Source organism: Bos indicus, chromosome 28 (assembly GCF_029378745.1).
Source record: "Bos indicus isolate NIAB-ARS_2022 breed Sahiwal x Tharparkar chromosome 28, NIAB-ARS_B.indTharparkar_mat_pri_1.0, whole genome shotgun sequence".
In the NCBI taxonomy this organism is placed as follows: domain Eukaryota; kingdom Metazoa; phylum Chordata; class Mammalia; order Artiodactyla; family Bovidae; genus Bos; species Bos indicus.
Genome location: NC_091787.1, coordinates 27,993,083 through 28,013,597, shown reverse-complemented (window position 1 = coordinate 28,013,597; position 20,515 = coordinate 27,993,083). Strand labels below are relative to the sequence as shown.

The window sequence follows — 20,515 nt, the reverse complement described above, 5'->3', positions numbered from 1 at the left end:
ACATTATATCTGCTACTGTGGGCAAGAATCCTTTAGAAGAAATGGAGTAGCCCTCAGAGTCAACAAGAGTCTGAAATTTAGTACTTGTAGGCAATCTCAAAAACAACAGAATGATCTCAGTTTGTTTCCAAAGCAAACCATTCAGTATCACAGAAATCCAAGTCTATGCCCTAACCACTAACACCAAAGAAGATGAAGTTGAACTGTTCTGTGAAGACCTACAAGACCTTCTAGAACTAACACCAAAAAAGGATGCCCTTTTCATCATAGGGGACTGGAATGCAAAAGTAGGAAGTCAAGACATACCTGGAGTAACAGGCAAGTTTGGCCTTAGAGTACAAAACGAAGCAGGGCAAAGGTTAACAGAGTTTTGCCAAAAGAACACACTGGTTATAGCAAAAAAACCCTCTTCCAACAACATAAGAGAAGACTCTACACATGGACATCACCAGATGGTCAATACCGAAATCAGATTGATTGTATTCTTTGCAGCCAAAGATGGAGAAGCTCTACAGAGTTAGCAAAAAAAAGACCTGGAGCTGACTGTGGCTCAGATCATCAGCTCCTTATTGCGAAATTCAGGTTCAATTTGAAAAAAATAGGGAAAACCTCGAGGCCATTCAGGTATGATCTAAATCAAATCCCTCATGATTTTACAGTGGAGGTGACAAATAGATTCAAGGGATTAGATCTGGTAGACAGAGTGCCTGAAGAACTATGGATGGAGGTTCATGACACTGTACGGGGGTGGTAGCCAAATCCATCCCCAAGAACAAGAAATGCAAGAAGGCAAAGAGGTTGTGTGAGGAGGCCTTACAAATAGCTGAGAAAAGAAGAGAAGTGAAAGGCAAAGGAGAAAGGGAAAGATACACCCAACTGAAGGCAGATTCCCAGAGAATATCAAGGAGAGATAGAAAGCCTTCTTAAGTGAATAATGAAGAGAAATGGAGGAAAACAACAGAACAGGAAAGACTAGAGATTTCTTCAAGAAAACTGGAGATACTAAGGGAACACTTCATGCAAAGATGCGCACAATAAAGGACAGAAATGGCAAGGACCTAACAGAAGCAGAAGAGATTAAGAAGAGATGGCAAGAATACACAAAAAACTGAACCAGTTCAGTTCAGTTGCTCAGTCATGCCTGACTCTTTGCAACTGCATGAACCGCAGCACACCAGGCCTCCCTGTCCATCACAGACTCCCGGAATTTACCCAAATACATGTCCACTGAGTTGGTGATGCCATCCAGCCATCTCATCCTCTGTCATTCCCTTTTCCTCCTGCCCTCAATCTTTCCCAGATTCAGGGTCTTTTCAAATGAGTTCATGGAATATGACTTTTGGCATAGTCAATAAAGGAGAAATAGATGTTTTTCTGGAACTCTCTTGCTTTTTCCATGATCCAGCAAATGTTGGCAGTTTGATCTCTGGTTCCTCTGCCTTTTCTAAAACCAGCTTGAACATCTGGAAGTTCACGGTTCACGTATTGTGGAAGCCTGGCTTGGAGAATTTTGAGCATTACTTTACTAGCGTGTGAGATGAGTGCAATTGTGTGGTAGTTTGAGCATTCTTTGGCATTGCCTTTCTTTGGGATTAGAATGAAAACTGACCTCTTCCAGTCCTGGGGCCACTGCTGAGTTTTCCAAATTTGCTGACATATTGTGGGCAGCATTTTCACAGCATCATCTTTTAGGATTGGAAATAGCTCAGCTGGAATTCCATTTGCACGTAAAGGTAAGAGAAACCCAAGTAAGACGGTGGGCGCTGAGAGGGCGTCAGAGGCAGACACACTGAAACCACAATCACAACTAGCCAATCTGATCACACGGACCGCAGCCTTGTCTAACTCAATGAAACCAAGCCATGCTGTGTGGGGCCACCCACGATGGACGGGTCATGGTGGAGAGGTCTGACAGAATGTGGTCCACTGGAGAAGGGAATGGCAAACCACTTCAGCATTCTTGCCTGGAGAACCCCATGAACAGTATGAAAAGGCAAAAAGATAGGACACTGAGAGATGAACTCCCCAGGTTGGTAGGTGCCAATTATGCTACTGGAGCTCAGTGGAGAAATAACTCGAGAAAGAATGAAGGGATGGAGCCAAAGCAAAAACAACACCCAGTTGTGGATGTGACTGGTGATAGAAGCAAGGTCCGATGCTGTAAAGAACAATATTGCATAGGAACCTGGAATGTTAGGTCCATGAATCAAGGCAAATTGGAAGAGGTCAAACAGGAGATGGCAAGAGTGAAAGTTGACATTCTAGGAATCAGTGAACTAAGATGGACTGGAATGGGTGAATTTAACTCAGATGACCATTATATCTACTATTGTGGGCAGGAATCCCTTAGAAGAAATGGAGTAGCCATCATGGTCAACAAAAGAGTCTGAAATGCAGTACTTGGATGCAGTCTCAAAAACGACAGAATGATCTCTGTTCGTTTCCAAGGCAAATCATACAATATTATGGTAACTGAAGTCTATGCCCTGACCAGTAATGCTGAAGAAGCTGAAGTGGAACAGTTCTATGAAGACTTATAAGACCTTTTAGAACTAACACCCAAAAAAGATATCCTTTTCATTATAGGGGACTAGAATGCAAAAGTAGGAAGTCAAGAAACACCTGGAGTAAAACCAAGGCAAATTTGGCCTTGGAGTACAGAATGAAGCAGGGCAAAGGCTAATAGAGTTCTGCCAAGAGAACGCACCGGTCATAGCAAACACCCTCTTCCAACAACACAAGAGAAGACTCTACACATGGACATCACCAGATGGTCAACACTGAAATCAGACTGATTATATTCTATGCAGCCAAAGATGGAGAAGCTCTATACAGTCAGCAAAAACAAGACCGGGAGCTGACTATGGCTCAGATCATGAACTCCTTATTGCCAAATTCAGACTTAAATTGAAGAAAGTGGGGAAACCACTAGACCATTCAGGTATGACCTAAATCAAATCCCTTATGATTATACAGTGGAAGTGAGAAATAGATTTAAGGGACTAGATCTGATAGACAGAGTGCCTGATGAACTATGGACGGAGGTTCATGACATTGTACAGGAGACAGGGATCAAGACCATCCCCAAGAAAGAGAAATGCAAAAAAGCAAAATGGCTGTCTGAAGAGGCCTTACAAATAGCTGTGAAAAGAAGAGAAGCGAAAAGCAAAGGAGACAAGGAAAGATATAAGCATCTGAATGCAGAGTTCCAAAGAACAGCAAGGAGAGATAAGAAAGCCTTCCTCAGCCATTAATACAAAAAAAGAGAGGAAAACAATAGAATGGGAAAGACAAGACATCTCTTCAAGAAAATTAGAGATACCAAGGGAACATTTCATCCAAAGATGGGCTCATCAGAAATGGTATGGACCTAACAGAAGCAGAAGATATTAAGAAGAGGTTGCAAGAATACACAGAAGAACTGTACAAAAAAGATCTTCACGACCCAGATAATCACGATGGTGTGATCACTCACCTAGAGCCAGACATCCTGGAATGTGAAGTCAAGTGGGCCTTAGGAAGCATCACTATGAGCAAAGCTAGTGGAGGTGATGGAATTCCAGTGGAGCTATTTCAAATCCTGAAAGATGATGCTGTGAAAGTGCTGTACTCAATGTGCCAGCAAATTTGGAAAGCTCATTAGTGGCCACAGGACTGGAAAAGATCAGTTTTCATTGTAATCCCAAAGAAATGCAATGCCAAAGAATGTTCCAATTATTGTACAATTGTACTTATTTCACATGCTAGGAAGATTATGCTCAAAATCTTTCAAGCTAGGCTTCAGCAGTATGTGATCTGAGAACTTCCAGATATACAGGCTGGATTTAGAAAGGCAGAGGAACCAGGTATCAAATTGACAACATCCACTGGATCATAGAAAAAGCAAGAAAATTCCAGAAAAAGGCTAAAGCCTTTGATTGTCTGGACCACAACAAACTATGAAAAATTCTTAAAGAGATGGGAATACCAGACCACCTTACCTGTCTCCTGAGAAACCTGTATGCAGGACAAGAAGCAACAGTTAGAACTGGACATGGAACAGTGGACTGATTCAAAATTGGGAAAGGAGTATGTCAAGGCTGTATACTGTCACCCTGCTTATATGCAGACTTATATGCAGACTACATCATGCGAAATGCCAGCCTGGATGGATCACAAGCTGTAATTAAGATTGCTGGAGGAAATATCGACAACCTCAGATATGCAGATGATACTACTTTAATGGAAGAAGGTGAAGAGGAACTAAAGAACTTCTTGATGAAGGTGAAAGAAGAGAGTGAAAAAGCTGACTTAAAACTCAGCATTCAGAAAACTAAGATCATGGTATCCAGGCCCATCACTTCATGGCAAACAGGTGGGGAAACAATAGAAACAGTGAGAAACTTTATTTTCTTGGGCTCCAAGATCACTGTGGACAGTGACTGCAGACATGAAATTAAAAGACGCTTGCTCCTTGGAAGAAAGGGCAAGGAAATGAGAAACCTAGACAGCGTATTCAGAAGCATAGATACCACTTTGCTGACAAAGGTCCGAATACTCAAAGCTGTGGTTTTTCCAGTAGTTACGTGCAGGTGTGAGAGTTGGACCATAAAGAAGGCTGAGCAACAAAGAAATGACGCTTTCAAACTGTGGTGCTGGAGAAGACTCTTGAGAGTCCCTTGGACAGCAAGGAGATCAAACCAGTCAATCCTAAAGGAAATTAACCCTGAATATTCATTGGAAGGACTAATGCTGAAGCTCCAATACTTTGGCCACTTGATGCAAAGAGCCAACTCAGTGGAAAACGCCCTCATACTGGGAAAGACTGAGGGTAGGAGGAGAAGGGGGCGACAGAGGATGAGATGGTTGGATGGCATCACTGACTCGATAGACATGAGTTTTAGCAAACTCCAGGAGATGGTGAAGGACAGGGAAGCCTGTTGTGGTGCAGTCCATGGGGTCACAAAGTCAGACATGACTTAGCAACCGAATGACAATCTGACATCTCAAACCTAACCTCACCTTTCCCATTCCCCCAACCCACTTTTCCTACTCCTCCTGCAGTCTTCCCATCTGCTAATAGCACAGTTGCTCAGGCCCCAATCTTAGTGTCAACTGTGAGTTACATCTCACATCCTGTTGGCTGTCTGAAATACACTAGAGTTCTCACCATCTCCAAAGCCGCCTCCCTGGTTTTAGCTTCGCATCTCTAGCCCGAGTGACTGCAAGGGGCTCGTATCAGTCATTCCTTAACCTCTATTCTCTGTTCTGAGCTCAGGAACTGGAGTGCTCCTGTTGAAATTCAGGTCAAATCATATCCCTCTGGTGCTCAAAGCTCTCTTATGCTTCCCACGTCACTTGGAGAAGGCGACATGTCTTCACAATGGCCTGCAGGACCCAACAACATCTGGCTCTGTTACCTCTCTGATCTCATCTCTTCCTACTCTTTCCCTTGTTGGCTTCATGCCCGTCACTGGGCCTTTTTGCTCCTCTGTGAATAAGCCAGGCACACTCCAACCTGAGAGCCTTTACACTTGCTGCTCTCTCTGTCTACCATGCTCTTCCCTGGATATCCACATGACCCATTCATCACCTCCTTCAGGTCTTTGCTCACATGTCACCTCCTTGCACAGGTCTTCCTTGAGCGTTCTAAAACTGCAGCCGTTACCCTGGCACTCCCCATTCTCCTGGCTTTATGTTTCTCCATAGCACTTCCCTCTGCTGCTGCTAAGTCGCTTCAGTCGTATCTGACTCTGTGTGACCCCACAGACGGCAGCCCACCAGGCTTCCCTGTCCCTGGGATTCTCCAGGCAAGAACACTGGAGTGGGTTGCCATTTCCTTCTCCAATGCATGAAAGTGAAAAGTGAAAGTGAAGTCGCACAGTCGTGCCCGACTCTCAGCGACTCCATGGACTGCAGCCCACCAGGCTCCTCCATCCATGGACCTTCCAGGCAAGAGTACTGGAGTGGGGTGCCATTGCCTTCTTAGCACCTCCCAATAGACAAAGTCATCTACTTAATCAGTTATGTTCATGGCCTGTATCTTCCAACCAGAACACATGTTCTATAAAGGTAGGGATTTGTGTCTGATTTTTTTTTTTTTAACCATTCTGTATACTCAGCGTCTGGAATGTGATCAGCAAATATGGTCAATAATATTTACTGAGCAATCAATTAAAAATTAGGATGTTTCACAATGATTTGGATTTCCATCATTTCTTTATAAAAACGGGAAGTCCTCACCCCTGGGTCTGCATCAGTCTGACCCCATTGGCTGCCACAGCCCCCTGGCGCCCTATTCTCTAGCCCAGACCTTTCCCCCCATGTATGCTCCCTGCACTGCCCCAGTAGGCCTTGAGTTTGGGATTCCTACTCCACAAGCGTGAGTAAAAACTATCTTGAGAAACTGCTCTGGCCAGGCAAACACTGCTCTTCAACTGAGGGGATCAGCCAAGGCAGCTGTGCAGGCCATTAAGGGAGGACGATGAGGTGTGCAGAGAAGTCTGGGTGCTCCCTCAGGTGTGCATTTGGGGGGTCCTGAAGGTCTGGGGCAAGCATGCTTGTCTTTCCTTCTTTCCTCTTCCCTGGAGCCTTTACTCTGGGGATGACCCAGGGTGTTTTCTATCAGATTCTCAAAGGAGACTGTGACCTTCCAAGGCTACCAGCCTCTACTCCCAGATTTCAGGGTGTTCTCACCATATTCCTGGGATGAGTTTATTTTCATTATCTTATGGATGGGGAAACTGAGGCCCAGAGAGTGCAAGATCACACAATTCCGGGGTAAACTACCATTAGCACTTAGAAAGACCTTTCTCATCCAATTCCTGAGTGGGGTCAGGGAGAGGCCCACTGGGTCATGCCACCCTCATCACCAAGCTCAGGCCCACTCACCCAGGGGGTCTCCATCCACGATGCTGTACTCCACCTGCCCATTGGGGCCTGAGTCCTGGTCATGGGCTAGGAAGGTCCACACTCTGGGTCCTGGCTGGCCCTCAGTGACATCAAACGGCCCCTCGTAGTCTCTGGGGAAGGTGGGCGCGTTGTCGTTGATGTCATTCACATTCACAAGCACCTGAGACGATGGGCGAGCTTAGTCAGGACGGATCCCAGCCAGCCCTGTTATCTGTAAACTGGACCTGACAATTCCGCTTCCCAGGCTTATGTGAGGATCATACTGCTTGATGGGTGTGGGAGGGTCTTTGAAGCTATACATGTAGATAAATTATTGTTATTCTCAAAGTCTTTCTATGGGCAGAATAATATTATGAATAATAATGCTATGAACTTCTACTTATTGCTGTACTATGGTCATTTTATCTGGTCTTATTTTCTGCTCCCATACTCTGAAACAATGTGTATTATCCCCCATTTACAGAGGAGGAAAGTGAAGCTCAGAGAGGTTAAGTGACTTGCCCAGAGTCACAGAGGAGATAGAAGACCAGGAACATGAACCCCTGCTGGCTTGACCAGAGTCTGTGCTCTCCCCATGAAGGGGAGAAAGGCAGGCATACTCATCTGTCTCACAGCTGCAGCCACATGGAGGTGCAGTAATCTCAAAGTCATAGTGCAAATTTGGGTGAGTTGCAGAGACCAGGACAGGGCTTGTGGATTGAGGTGTTTCTCCTGAATAGTCTTTCCCTACCCTGTTTCCCCATGGAGCTGTCCGAGCTGGGGCCGTGTGCCACCCACCCATCCACCCACCGTGGTGGTAGAAGTGAGGCGATGTGACAGGAGTGGGCACTGGTCCGTTGCGGTGACAATCAGGGTGTAGCGGCCGTGGCTGATCTCATAGTCCAGCTCCTTGGCAGCACGGATGATGCCCTGTGGGATGTGCAGAAGGACAATGGTGGTCAATGGGTCATGGGTCTGGGGTACCCTCTGACCACTCTGGGAGGTAGGCCCTGACACCCTGGCCGTGATAAGGAGCCCGTTATCCCAGCCTTTTCATCTTCCCGCACATGCTGCCATCCTGTTCTCCTCCTGGACTCCATCTTTGCTCTGCCCCCACAATGTCGCTAACTTCCCTCCAGTCCCTTTAGCCAGCTGACCCTCTTCTCGGGCCCCTCCACCAGCTGCTGACCGTGTGTCTGTTGATACGAAAGGTGCTGATGATGTTGCCTGCCACGATGGCATAGGTCACTGTGCCGTTGGGTCCTTCATCTAGATCCAGGGCCCGGATGGTGATGAGGCTGGTGTTGATTGTGTCCGGGCCCTCATCCAGTAAGATCTCGTAGTGGGGCTGCTGGAACACGGGCGCATTATCGTTCTCATCCACGATGGTCACATACACGTGGGTGGTGGCCTGTGGAGAAGAGCGTGATTAGCTTCCTCGGTCAGCTGGCTGGGGGGTTTGAGGTGGAGCTAGCTGGACGTGTTCCTAGGGTGAACTTACTCAATGTGATCCAACATGGTGAGGTAGAGAGAGAAGGATGAGAGTGAGTGAAGTCACGGGCTGATAGAGGAAATCACAGAGGCTCCACTGAGAGCCAAGCTAGGTAACTCCTTTGGTCCAAGATGGCGCTTGCACCATCACCTTTATGTCCATGTCAGTGGCAGACATCACTAATCAACCATTGCACTGCTGAGGCCAGATGCAGCCTCAGGATCCTTGTCAGAACACTGATCTAGTGATTAACACTGGCACATGAGATGAACCCCAATAAGTGCCTCCAGCCCATAGCTTTGACTGGGCCAGGGCCTTACTTACCCTGGACCTCCTTCTAGATCACAAAAGGCAAGAAAGTAATGTGCACAGCCCATGCATTTTAAACTTCACCCACTGTTCAGGTCAGTGGAAGAAATACCTATTTTCAGCACTTTTGAGAGGCCGGACCTTGGGTTTGGGGCAGTTCCATGGACAGAATTTGTAGAGTTGTGAAAAATAAAGCTAACAGCATATGACTTCAGTGCAAGAACAATTTCACACTGTACTCTCCAGTGACTGGCCATTTTTGATGGATGTTTGGTCCAATCAGACCACAGGTAATACTTAGCCAATCAAAACTCAGCAAGCAGCACCCAAGAACCATTGAGAAGTGGTTGATGTGGCACTTCACAAGCAGAAGCGATTAGTGGAAGAAAGAAATTAGCCACGTGCTGGTATTCTCTGTCCCTCGGCTTCCCTCCTCCCTTTTCTGCTTCTCCACCTGGGAGCAGGTCCTCTGCGGACCGCCTTCCCTGGGCTCCCTTGCCATTTGGCTTCCACATGGTTTGGCCCATGGCAGGTCCAGGCAGAAGATGGAGAGGGGGTGGGGTGTTTCTACTCCCTTTTCTTTGCTGCCCTCTTCTGCCAGAGGCAGTGGTTCTGCTGGGTGGCCCCTCTTTCATGGCTCTGGCCCTCACTGGGCTCTAATTACCTCATCCCCCTCTTGCCTTCTGCACCCATGGGTGGAAATGGCTTCCTGCAGTTTTTAGTCTACGGGTGCTTTACCAGCCCTCTGTAAACAATCACAATCCCTCCATTAAGTTCTCTTCAGTTGAGCCCTTTCTGAGTGTGCCATCTGTTTCCTTCCAGTACCCTGACTCATACAAACTACAAGTAGTGACTAATAAAATACAATAATAAGGTTATAACCACTTTCAAAACATCTGGGTAGAGAGAATGTGACCAGGCAATTGTCAAGGGAAAGGAACCAAAAGCAGGTAGTGCAAAAAGCTGGATATAGACAACTCATGTGCACCTTTATTGGGGGTTGAGTTGGTTCTGGAATCACCTGTGGAAGGACAGACAGATGGACAGGAGACCGGCACCCAGGAAGACTTCACTGCCCCTGGGGCAGCAGGGACAGCTACAGCTCTGGATCTTGGCAGGGGTTGGGTGGGGTATGTTAGGTGGTTGCTAGAACTGTTTTCAAAGCAGGTAGTGTTGGAAACCTGGAGATGGGGCTCAGTGACCTTGGACATGTCACAGAGATCCTTTCTGGACTTTTTTGTCAGTGAAGGACCCGACTTGTTCTTTAACATCCCTTCTGGTTCAGACATTCTGAGGAGCTGATCTGCCACCATCAGTCTGAACCCCTGCTCCATCAGGGAGATACTCTTTTGGGTCTTAGAGTCTCAATGACTCTTCATAAAAATTACAATCACACAGTGAAGGAAAATGCATTGTTTTTACATTTCTCAGACTTTCCCACCAGAGTGGAGAGGGGACTTGCACTGAATTGGGGAACACCCCTGAAACATTTATCCCAAGAATGAAATATCTTTGAAATCTCTCCTATTGAAAGCTCATGTAAGTTTCACACTTTTTTCCCCATAAGGTGTTTGTTAGTTTCCATTAAAAATGGTGGTGGAGGGCCCAAATCTTTGAGTAAAGATGTCAAGGAAGGACACTGTGTTCATCTGTGGCTCTGCACACAGATGCAGCTGTGAGCGCTTACCACCAGCGAGGAGCCCAGCACTGTATCCTTCTGAGCCCCTTCTGCCAGCAAGACATGCCAGCGCCACTCTCAGCCTCACCAAAAGGGTGGTGGTACTGACATTTCCCATTTTCCCAGACTCCTGGAAGTGGGTCTAACCAGTGCAGGACTGAGTGAGAGGGGGCTCTAATAGAGCTCCTCTATGGTACCCCTTCTCTCTAAGACCAGGTCGGAGCTTGGGATGGGGAGGTGGGTCTGACTTCCCCTGGCCTCTAGTGTGAGGAGGAAGTTGGTGCCCCGATGGCCCTCTCAGCCCTGATACTGCAGAAACAGTGCTTGAGGTTTCTGGACCATGCCCACACCTTGGGCAATGCCTCTGTGTCTCACCCTGATGCAAACCTAGGAGGCTCACGGGGGTGGGGGGAGTATGGTGGGGAGGAAGTAAGTGGAGGGCAGAGGGACTGGGCCCAGCTCAGGTGTTCTCGCCTTCTGGGTAAGGGGTTGGCAGAGCAGTTGCTCCTCTCCCCCAATCCCAGCCTCCTCACACCCACCTTCTAGGCCCTGGGGCAGAGGGAGTCTGGTTTCAAGGGTGGTCAGGGCCAGGCCAAGCCAGGAAGGGATGAGGGGAGGGAGAGCAGGTGCTCTAGGGTCTCACCCTACAGTGACCCCACCTCACTTCCACCGGACGATGGCCAGGGTGGGAAGAGTACCTGGTACACACCTGGTTTCAGTTGGCTTTGTAACTTCTCTGGGTGGAAGAACTCACACTCTGCCAGGAAGAAGGGCCCAGGCTGTCCCCTAAAGCAGGGTCACAAGATCAGGACTGTGACCAAGAACTTGGATTATGTCCTGGAAATCACTGGGACTCCCATCCCAGGGGGAGTCCCTGGCTTCAGGAAGACTAGGCCTATGCCAGTTCACATAGTAATAGCATGATGCCCACCCTTCCTCTGTTGCAGCTTTCCCTACCCTGTGAGTGAGGGCTGGAAGCATTCAGAGAATCTCTGACTTGGATCAGTCCACCCATGGGACACCCAGAGTTCTTGGCTTTCCTTGAGTCTCACCACCCTGACTCCTGACCCACACGGACTCCGGCTGTACTTTGTCTTTCAGCCTGGGTGTTGCTTGTGAGCTCAAGACCCTTAACGGGTCAGCAAAGCCTTTGGAAGCTTCACTTAGGCTGGGGTAAACAGAGTACAGTGCTGGGCTCTCCCTCTCCCCTGATCCCTGGCCCTTACCATTGTCATCTCCACTTCTATTTGGGAAATCACTACTCACTTACACATCAACTTACCCATTCAGAGAAGTGTGTATCAAACATCTCCCCTATGCCCAGTTTTGTGCCAGGGACTCGGAAACATCAGAGACAGACCCTGGTTCCCAAAAGCTCATAGTCTAGCCCAGGAGGGCAAATGAGCCTGGGGGGAAGACCAGCTGTTTGGTAACCCCAGGCTTGGTGTGGTAGACAAAGGGGGTGTAGACTGGACAGAAACCTTCAGGGGAGATTCAGGGGGCTTTGTAAAGGGAAAGAGCCTGAGTCGAGCCCTGAGCGATAAGAAGAACTTGGAAGAAAGGAGAGAGACATTGCCAGGAGTGCCAGTACTGGGTGTGGTGCAAGAGGAGAGGGCTAGAGGTGGGCATGTGTGAGAGCGTCCTGCAGACATCTGGGTACAGGGAGTAAGAGAGGCTGCAAGGTGATGCTGGGGCCTGGGCCAGAGGAGTGGTGGTGATTTTCTATGGGACACACTACCCAATGTTGTGTGCGTGTGCACACACACACCTCACACACGTGTCCCAGTGTACGGGTGTGCCAAGCCTGCACCTGTGTGCATGTGTACATGTTCACAAGAGTGTTGCAGGCTCTGGAATCTACAGTTGAGCCTGCTCCAACTCACCCAGCTCTTTACAAAAGTTAGATTCCATCCATCCATTCCACTACTGGGAGTGCCTACTACATATCAGGACCTGGGCTGGGTTGGAGGGTGATCGGTACAAGCCCCTGCTGGTGGGTGAGGGCTGATACAATCTGTGATGATGATGCTAAGTTAGACGTAGATGTACTTCTCAGGCTTTGCACCAATACTTATCCTCTGCAAACAGGAATAGAGGAGAGAAGAAAAGGCGTGAAACCAGCGATCAAGCTGCGCTGCTGACTCTCTGGGATACTGCCTGGCTCCCCCACCTTACAGGGCCAGGCCGTGCGGGACAGTGGGAAGTCCCTCCCATGGAGCCTTGGAGAGGCAGTGCCCTCCATGGCCGCCCGGGGGTGCTGTGGGGCCCCTGGAGCGGGCGGCCGTCTGCGCTCACTTGCTCGACACTCACTCGCCAGGAGGTTTCCCCGCCGGCCGCGTCCCGTCCGCTCGCTGCGAACCAGGAGTACCCTCTGCGTGCCCCTGGGCTCCGCTCTGGCCCGGCTGCGCCAGACGCAGCTCTGCCCGACGGCGACATGGGTTTTCCCCCAGTCCCGGAGGCTGGCAGCCGGCGCTGGAGGCCTGTGCTCCTCGCCTTCTTCCTGGCTGCCTCCCGAGGTAAGGTCGGCGAGCCTGGGTGCGGGGGAGGAGCACCGGGAGAACACAGCGGGCAGGGTAGGGATCACAGGTCAGACGGGGGTGCCCTGGGAGTCCCCTTCAGCCCCCTGTGACCTACCCCCCACCCCACGGCAGAGAGACTGCTAGGACTACTTGGCAGCGGGCAGCAGCTCTCTGCCAAGTGTCCTGGCTGGGTGATAGGCACATCTGTTTGCTGACAGCTGCCTAAGCGGCTGCCTGTCCAAGCCTTCCCAGCCCAGAGAGCCCAGGGCAGGAGCACCTTCTGCCGAACAGGAGGTGGACGCAGTGGAGACAACCCAGTGTGTTCTAGTGAATGCCCCTGGCATTTGACACCTGCAGCATCTCCCTGCCCCGCCTTAGGGCTCCAGGATCTCACACGGTAGGGGAGTTGTATACTCACACCACTGTCCTACACCCTGGGGACACTCACAGTTGAGCCTTGGTGGGCACTGGCCAGTGTGGACACTGGTCTACTGCTGGACATGCACACCCCTCTGAGGGTACGAGTGCTGAGTGGCGGGCTGATTCCCGGCATCCTAGCAAAGCTGCCCCCAGGGGGGACTGATGTAGGGCATGCGCTGGGGAGAACATGGGGGCATTTCCCAGCTCAGTTATGAGCCCCTTCTAGGTCCTTAGATAACTTATAGCATCTTTCGGGTCTCAGTTTCCTTAGCTCAAACACAGAAGCCATACACGGGGAGGTGTCACTTTCCTCTTCCGAAGTGCAGACTTTCACAGTTCTAAGTGGTATCCTGGTCAGGACACAGGGGCTCCTTGAGTTGGGGGGGCAAAGGAGGTCCTGGCACCCACAGTCTGGGCGACACTTCTTGTCTGTCTAGGATTGGGGCAGTTGGATCGTGAGGGAGGAGGGGACCGGCAGGCAGCCTATGGAACTCAACTTTTAAACTTTTTCCCTGGGAAGGAGGAGGGAAAGTGTGAGTCATGCAGGGAGTCAGAGGGATGCAGGAGGGAGGTGGGGAGCTTGGCACCGGACCCAGTGGGCGAGTCGGAAGAAGGGGAGGGAGCGGACGAGAGGGTAAGAGCAAGAGGAGGAGCCTGAGAGAACCTGGAAAACACCTCAGAAACTGGGGAGCCTGCAGGCAGCTCATGTCATCTCAGCACTGGGAGGCTGGCCTGGCCTCCTATGAGGAGGAGGGAGCCCACCCCGCAGACACGGCTGCCTAAGCCCTGGGTGCTCCCCAGGAAGAGTCAAAGCGGGCGGGGGAGCAGTCTCGGCACCAAGGCCATGGCTTGTGGCAGACATGGTTTCCCAGAGGAGCAGGGGATGGTGGCAGGCAGGAAGGCCGGCAGCCCGCTGGCTACAGAGCCCTGCCCTGTCCTAGCCTCTCCAAGTGTCCCTGAGAGGCACTTCAGTTCTCTTACCCCTACCCTGGGTCCTCCTCTGGCTGGGCTGCTCTCTTTCAGCAGCCCCAGTTTGGGAAACTGAGTTCCAGAGGAATAGGGCACAGGGCACTGGCTCGCAGAGCAGCCAGCAGCACGGAGGCTTGGAGCCCCTCGCTTCGTGTTGTCTACACAGCCCGGAGACTTCCCAGAGAGAGCTTGGTACTCCATCTCTTCCTGGGCCCAGCTCAGGGGGATAATTAGGGTTTGAAGCAGTTTTCCACTGAAAGGAGTCACGAGAATTCTCTTAGTTTTGAACTAGTCTGGGACTCAGTATTCCTAACTGTAATATGGGTGTGCTAATGAGTATTCATGCTGCTGCCTAGTAGAGTGCGCAACAAGGGGGCTAAGAGATGGGCAGGCCTAATTGCAGGCATGGTCCAGAGGGTCTGTGAACTGAAAAGACCTGCTTACCAGCCCGCTGAGGGGCTGGGTTGCACTGGGTAGGATTGATGCTTCGGGAAGGTGAGATGGGGTGGCTGGTGCAGACCTGTTCTCTAGCTCTTGGGGCTGGGCCAGCACCGTGGGGAATGGTGGTGGTGAGCCTGATGCTCAGGAGCCTACTCCTGGGGCTGGGCCAGCACCGTGGGGAATGGTGGAGGTGAGCCTGATGCATAGGAGCCCACTCCCCAGCACCATGGGGAATGGTGGTGGTGAGCCTGATGCTCAGGAGCCCACTCCTGGGGCTGGGCCAGCACCGTGGGGAATGGTGGTGGTGAGCCTGATGCTCAGGAGCACAGGGAGAGTTGCAGATACCCCTTTCCTGGACCTGACTCAGGGTGCGATGGGTGGAGGGAGGTACCTAGGAGGCCAGAACCCAGAAGACTCCAAGGATGGCAGAGCCGCTTCTTCCCCTTTGGCATGCCTATGGAAGTTATTGACCTTGCCATGACCTCACAGGCTGACCCAGGAGTCTCCAACTCTGGGACTAGTCCATGGAGGTGCACTGGGGAGGGAGGAGCCCATCCTCCCCTGTAAGCAGTGTTGCAGGCCCTTGTTGAGTAACCCAATGGTGCAAGCCTCTGACACAGCAAGGACTAGTCTTAGGAAATCCACGATCCTCTGCCCAGAAGCCCTGGGGTGGAGAGAAGCAGCCTTGAGGTCAGCCCATGGGTACAAGGGAGCCTCTACCTAATGGCAGGGGTCCCCAGCTATACTGGGGAGTCCCTGGCTGGGCTGGTTGCTCTCTTTTTCTCCCAAAGGTTCCCTGCTTGGGTCTGACCTCCAGGGTCAGGGTGACCCCAGTGGGAGGTACACTGCTGAGGGGTCACCTCCCTATATGCAACACACACAGAGGGGCTTAGGGCCAAGCAGACTGAGAGAAAGAAGAGAGGAAGGAAGGGGTCCTCAGTGCCCATCGAGTATACTGGCAGTGACCCCTCAACCAGCACTGACCAAGTCCCAAAGACTGAGTTTGAGGCTCCAGGTTTTAAGCCAGCTGTTCATCCAGGAGCAGTCTGGCCTTACCAGGGGAGGGGGACCAGGGAGCACCGGGACAGCTTCTGATAGACCCTGGGGACCCTCAGTAGCAGTGCTGGGGGCCTTCCTGATGCCACCGTGTGTGAGAATGGCGAAGCTAGGGACTTGGGAGTCGTGTGCCCTGCCTGCCAGGGTTTCCTGTACAACCCGTTAATTAACAGTCCAGCTCGGGGAGGCAATGAGCCCTCCATTCGCCTCTCAAGATGACCCTGTACTGCTCTGTGATTTTACGCGCTGCTCAGCATGGCTGAGCAGGTTCTATCATCTCTCCAAGAGGCACGATGGCAGTGCCTGCCCCAGAGGCTGTGGCGAAGGGTACACACACAATATAGCACCTGGCACTTGCTTCTGGTTATGTGGTATGATTCTGTCTCCTGGCTTTTGACGACCACATGCCACTGGCTTACTGTCTTAGCTCCTTGCTGCCTTGGCTCTTAGCTAAGCTCCTTAGCTCTCTTGCTGTCCAACGGAGTGCCCAGAGCATGGGAAGGCACTGACTGGCTTCCCTGGGGCAGGGCTCTCTAGAATCCTGGAGGTGTGGGGTGCTGAGCCCAGCCCTTTGTGCCACCTCTATGCACTTTGAGTCTGAAATGCCCATGCAGGTGCCTGTAGAGGCTCCTCTTAAGGTTCCCTGGAAATGGGGACTCTGCAATTTCAAGGCAAGCCAGGGTTTGCTTGTCTTCTTAGGGTCTTTTCTTATAACTGAGCTTAATATTCAGCCTATTTTACTTTGGCTGACCACCCCCAGAGAGAAAAACAATGGCCACCTTTGTGCACACCAATAATTCAGTAATGAAGCTGCTCTGCTCCTTGGCAAGCCAGCCTAGTCTCTTAGCCCTTCTATGTAGGATCTTACTTCTCATGGGGACCAGGGGGTCAAGTCCTGCCTCTGCTGTTCACTTACTATGGGACCACAAACACACACTCCCTCTTTATCTGAGCCCTGAGCAGGCTGGGTAACAGGGTCTCAGCAAGGCTGAAGACATGCTTCTGAAGGGTAATTCCATGATGGTGTTTCCTGACCTTCAGTCCATTTCTTCACCACCTTGGGGATTTCTACAGTGTCTGCCTATTACCATATGTACTTTAAAAAATCTACTCATTTCTTTTACTTAGGTAAATAGATTTTAAAAGGAAACTGTATATCACTTGCCATAAATGGAAAGCCAGTGTCACTTGCCATAAATAGAACAAAATCATAAAAGTGCATAATAGGAAAACCAAATATGGTAAATTCTGATTGGAAACTATAGCCTGGAGAAGGCTCCAAGCCTGCTGTACCTTGCAAGAAAAAAAAAAGATGACGAGTTTAGCATATAATAGAGATGTTTTGAAGATACACTGGCATCAAACTAGGACTTTCTCTTTGATGTAATCAGGACTGAAAGAGAATTGAAAAGGGAATAGCCTTCTCTCTATGTGATTCAATGTTATTTAATGACATCAAACTGAAAGTAAAACTACTTATGCTACAGATGCCATCAGCTCCTCTCCACTGTGCAGAGTGGCAGCTGGTGACAGGGGGCACTTTAGCTCTCCTGGAAGAAGGGAAGGAGGGCAGTTTCCCATCCTAAGAGGACAGAACAGGGTCAGCAGGGCTATCTGGGCTTCTTCCAGACCCCAATTCTCCCACCCCCCCATTGCCTTCTCCAGATAAATACAGTGGCTCTAGCTGGGTCCTCTCCTCATGCTGGGACTGGCTGGCTGTCCCAACAACCAGTGGGGGAGAATGGGAGAGGGAGCTGGCAGCCCCATTGGCCAGGTCACACTGTACATCTGTAGGAAGGAGGCGGGGACCCTGGTTAATCCTTGGCTACTTCTACACTGCAGACCTCAGGAGCCAGATGACCTGGCCTCAAATCCTGGCACCACCAAGTACTATTTGTGAAACTCTGTACAAGTTACTTAGCCTCTCTGTGCTTCAGTTTCCTCGTCGGTAAAGTGGAGATGGTCACAGTCCTGCCTCACAGGGAGTGGGGACTCAATAAGGGAATCAATGTAGAAGTGATTAGAATGATGCCTGGTACAGAGTAAGCACCTGCGGCTGCCATTACCACCAAGCCTCCTGCACTGAGGGGCGGGCACAAAGAGATATCAATCTGAACCTTAGGACGTCCTCAAGCCACAGGATCTTGAGGGGAGCTGGCTGGAGCTGGCAATCTGGGCTACACAGAGCCGTCCTCAGGGAAGGCCTGGGAGAGCTGAGGAAGGAGCCATCCAGAGGAGTGGTCACTGGCGCAGCTCTGGCCAGCCCCAGCCTCTCCCCGGGGAGGTGTGCTGGCCAGCAGCCTCCAGCCCCAGAGGCACGATGCTTTCCCAAGGTGCTGGAAGTGCCACTTCCTCCCATAGAGCCTGGCTTCCCCTTCCTAGACTCCTTGGTCTGATGTGAATGGACATTTCCTGCAGGAGGAGGTATCAATAAACACATCTGAGATGCCCTTTGTCCTCACCAGCTACAGAGGCCCACGGGCGGACCTGCCAGCTTTGGGGCCTCAGCCCCTTGCCCTGGAGCTACTTCCTGGAGCTTAGCGCTGGAATCAGGACCAGTCCTGATTGGTCCTTACCTCTGTTGCCCTCTGTGCTCTGCATCTTGATAAAGACAGAGCCTGGCCTTTCCTTACACCCTCATGGACTGCCCTGGCAGGGTCCATGTGGGGTCCGCTGTGAGGGTGAGGACCTGGCCTTTTGCATCTAGCACAGGGCCAGCAATAGCAGGCCACGAGTAACTGTTTACTTACAACCCCTAGCAGCGAGACAGAGTCTAGCTGTTTGGGTGGGGCCTTCTAGGCCTGACTAATTGAACCAGGGACCCACCTCCAAAGGCCGGGGTGTTGCCTTGGTGACTGTGGGCTAAGTTCATGCCTGGTCAGAGAAAATACACAGGCCTGTTTACATGCCCTCCCCCCACCCCCACGCCCATCCCATGCACACCCCCAGGATTTCACGAGGTGCCTGCTTGCGGGGGAAAGGGGTCACACAAACTAGCATCTTGAGATGAAGCCAAACAAGAACTTTCCCTTAGACTAAAAGAGAAGCTTTTACAAGAGGCTCAGCCCCTCTGTGGCTGAGGGTCCCATTGCTAGAAAGTGGCAGAAGCAGGACTGAATTCTGAGTGGAAGTCCCTTAAGGAACTCTGCACCCCCACGGCCTCTCTGCATTGGGCCTGGCTCAAGTTTGGACCTTAGTAAATATTTGTGGAATGAAAGAATGATGTTTTTGCTTTGGGTCTGAGGCAGAGCAAGGATGATTACGTGGAGAGCGCAGAAGTCAACTGGAGGTCAGTCAGTTCACTCTGAGTAGCTAGAGGATGAAGTGTTAGCCCCACCCGCTGGAGGGGTGGAGGGCTCTTCCTGTCTGCAGCATTGTCTTGTCCAAGGTGTGGGCCTCTGCTCAGCCACGTAGGGCTGTGTGGCCTTGGGCAAATCGCTTCACCTCTCTGGTTCTATTTCTTCTTCTTTAAAATGGGCATAATAAGACCTACATCAGAGGTTATGAGAATTAAATGAGTGTGAAGTGCTCAGCAAGTCCTAACATGTAAGAAGTGCTCATAAATGCCTGTGATCATCTTCATATTGTTGCCCATTCTTGTCACCCTTCTCTGCCCTGAAGAAAGACAGCCTTGCTCACCTGTCACAGGGTTTCAGAATTGGAAGGTGGCTAGGAATGTGGAGAGTCTCTCAAGATAGGATAAAGAAAGGGAGGCCCAGAGAAGGATGGGACCTGCCCAAGGCACACAGTAAGGGCATGGCTAAGTGGGGACTGGGGCCCAGGGATCTGCCCACCCAGGCTAGTGTTTTAATCCTAGACCTAAAATTACCCCAGAGTCACAGCATTCTTCCTGCAGGTGCTTCTGAAAACTCACCCAGCAGCAGGGTGGGGGTGGGGCTGGGCCCTAAAAACAGCACAATGATGGATGGTTCCCACCCAGGCACAGGTTCAGCCTTGGGCCTGGGGCCTTTTCCTGTTCCACATGCTCTCGGCCACCCTGGAGCCAGGGGCCTTCCTCCCTAGTCTCCGACAATGCCCCAGGTGTCCAAAAGGATCTGCTCCTTACAATAAGCAACATCCTCTGGCCAAATAATTATAATTCCAGCTGGGCTATTTATAGCCCCTGATAACACACATGTGTATGTGCAGTCGTGGAAGGCAGGGGGCACGTGTGTAGTTTTCCCTAACACCGTGCCCTTGAGAGTCCACCTAAGGACAGGCTGCCCCTGGCCTTATCCTGGTTGGAGTCTCAAACACAACAAACAAGATGTTTTCTCTCCCCCAGGACAAGTCCTGTGAACATCTGGCCCACCGATCCAGTGCGTTTGCTGGAACTGAATACTCTCTCCCACACCCAAACCTAAAGCCCAGTGTAGCTTCTCCTTTTTCTAAAAGGGGAAGAGGGCCTTCTGGGGTGCTTGGGGTGTTAGGAATTGAGCAATGACCCTCCCCAGCTCTGTCTCTGAACCCCAGTTCTGTGTTCCCCTGTGAGTCTGCAAAGAAACTGCCTCTTGGGCTGAAAAGCCCTTCCCCACTGCTTTTCTGGGGAATTCTGTGGTCCCTAACACCATTGCTTGGACCAGGGAAGCTGTGGGCTGGTGCCCCATTGGAGGCCCTGCTGCTTGCTCCCACCCTGCCCCATCACCCTGTGCTCACGGACACCTATCCTGTTCACAAGCTAGCCTCATCTTGCCTACATACTCGCCCCACCCCATCCACACCTCTGTCCACTTGATAGTCCCCACCCTGCTCGGCTCTGTG

The 20,515-nt window shown here is 50.9% G+C and overlaps 2 protein-coding genes across 3 annotated transcripts in view; one reads left to right on the top strand and one right to left on the bottom strand.

The window, feature by feature from the left end:
• The window catches only part of LOC109553683 (cadherin-23), a 77,656-nt gene that overhangs the window by 30,500 nt on the left and 26,641 nt on the right, over positions 1-20,515 (bottom strand). For both annotated transcript variants that reach the window (XM_019953706.2, XM_019953707.2), the window contains exons 2-4: positions 8,060-8,281; positions 7,681-7,800; positions 6,871-7,051 (exon numbers count right to left, since the gene is read on the bottom strand). In XM_019953706.2, coding sequence (XP_019809265.2) covers positions 6,871-7,051; positions 7,681-7,800; positions 8,060-8,281 — 523 coding nt within the window. The remainder of the gene's footprint in view (positions 1-6,870; positions 7,052-7,680; positions 7,801-8,059; positions 8,282-20,515) is intronic.
• The window catches only part of VSIR (V-set immunoregulatory receptor), a 26,690-nt gene continuing 18,819 nt past the window's right edge, over positions 12,645-20,515 (top strand). The window contains exon 1 of the mRNA XM_019953711.2: positions 12,645-12,865. Coding sequence (XP_019809270.2) covers positions 12,784-12,865 — 82 coding nt within the window. The 5' untranslated portion in view covers positions 12,645-12,783. The remainder of the gene's footprint in view (positions 12,866-20,515) is intronic.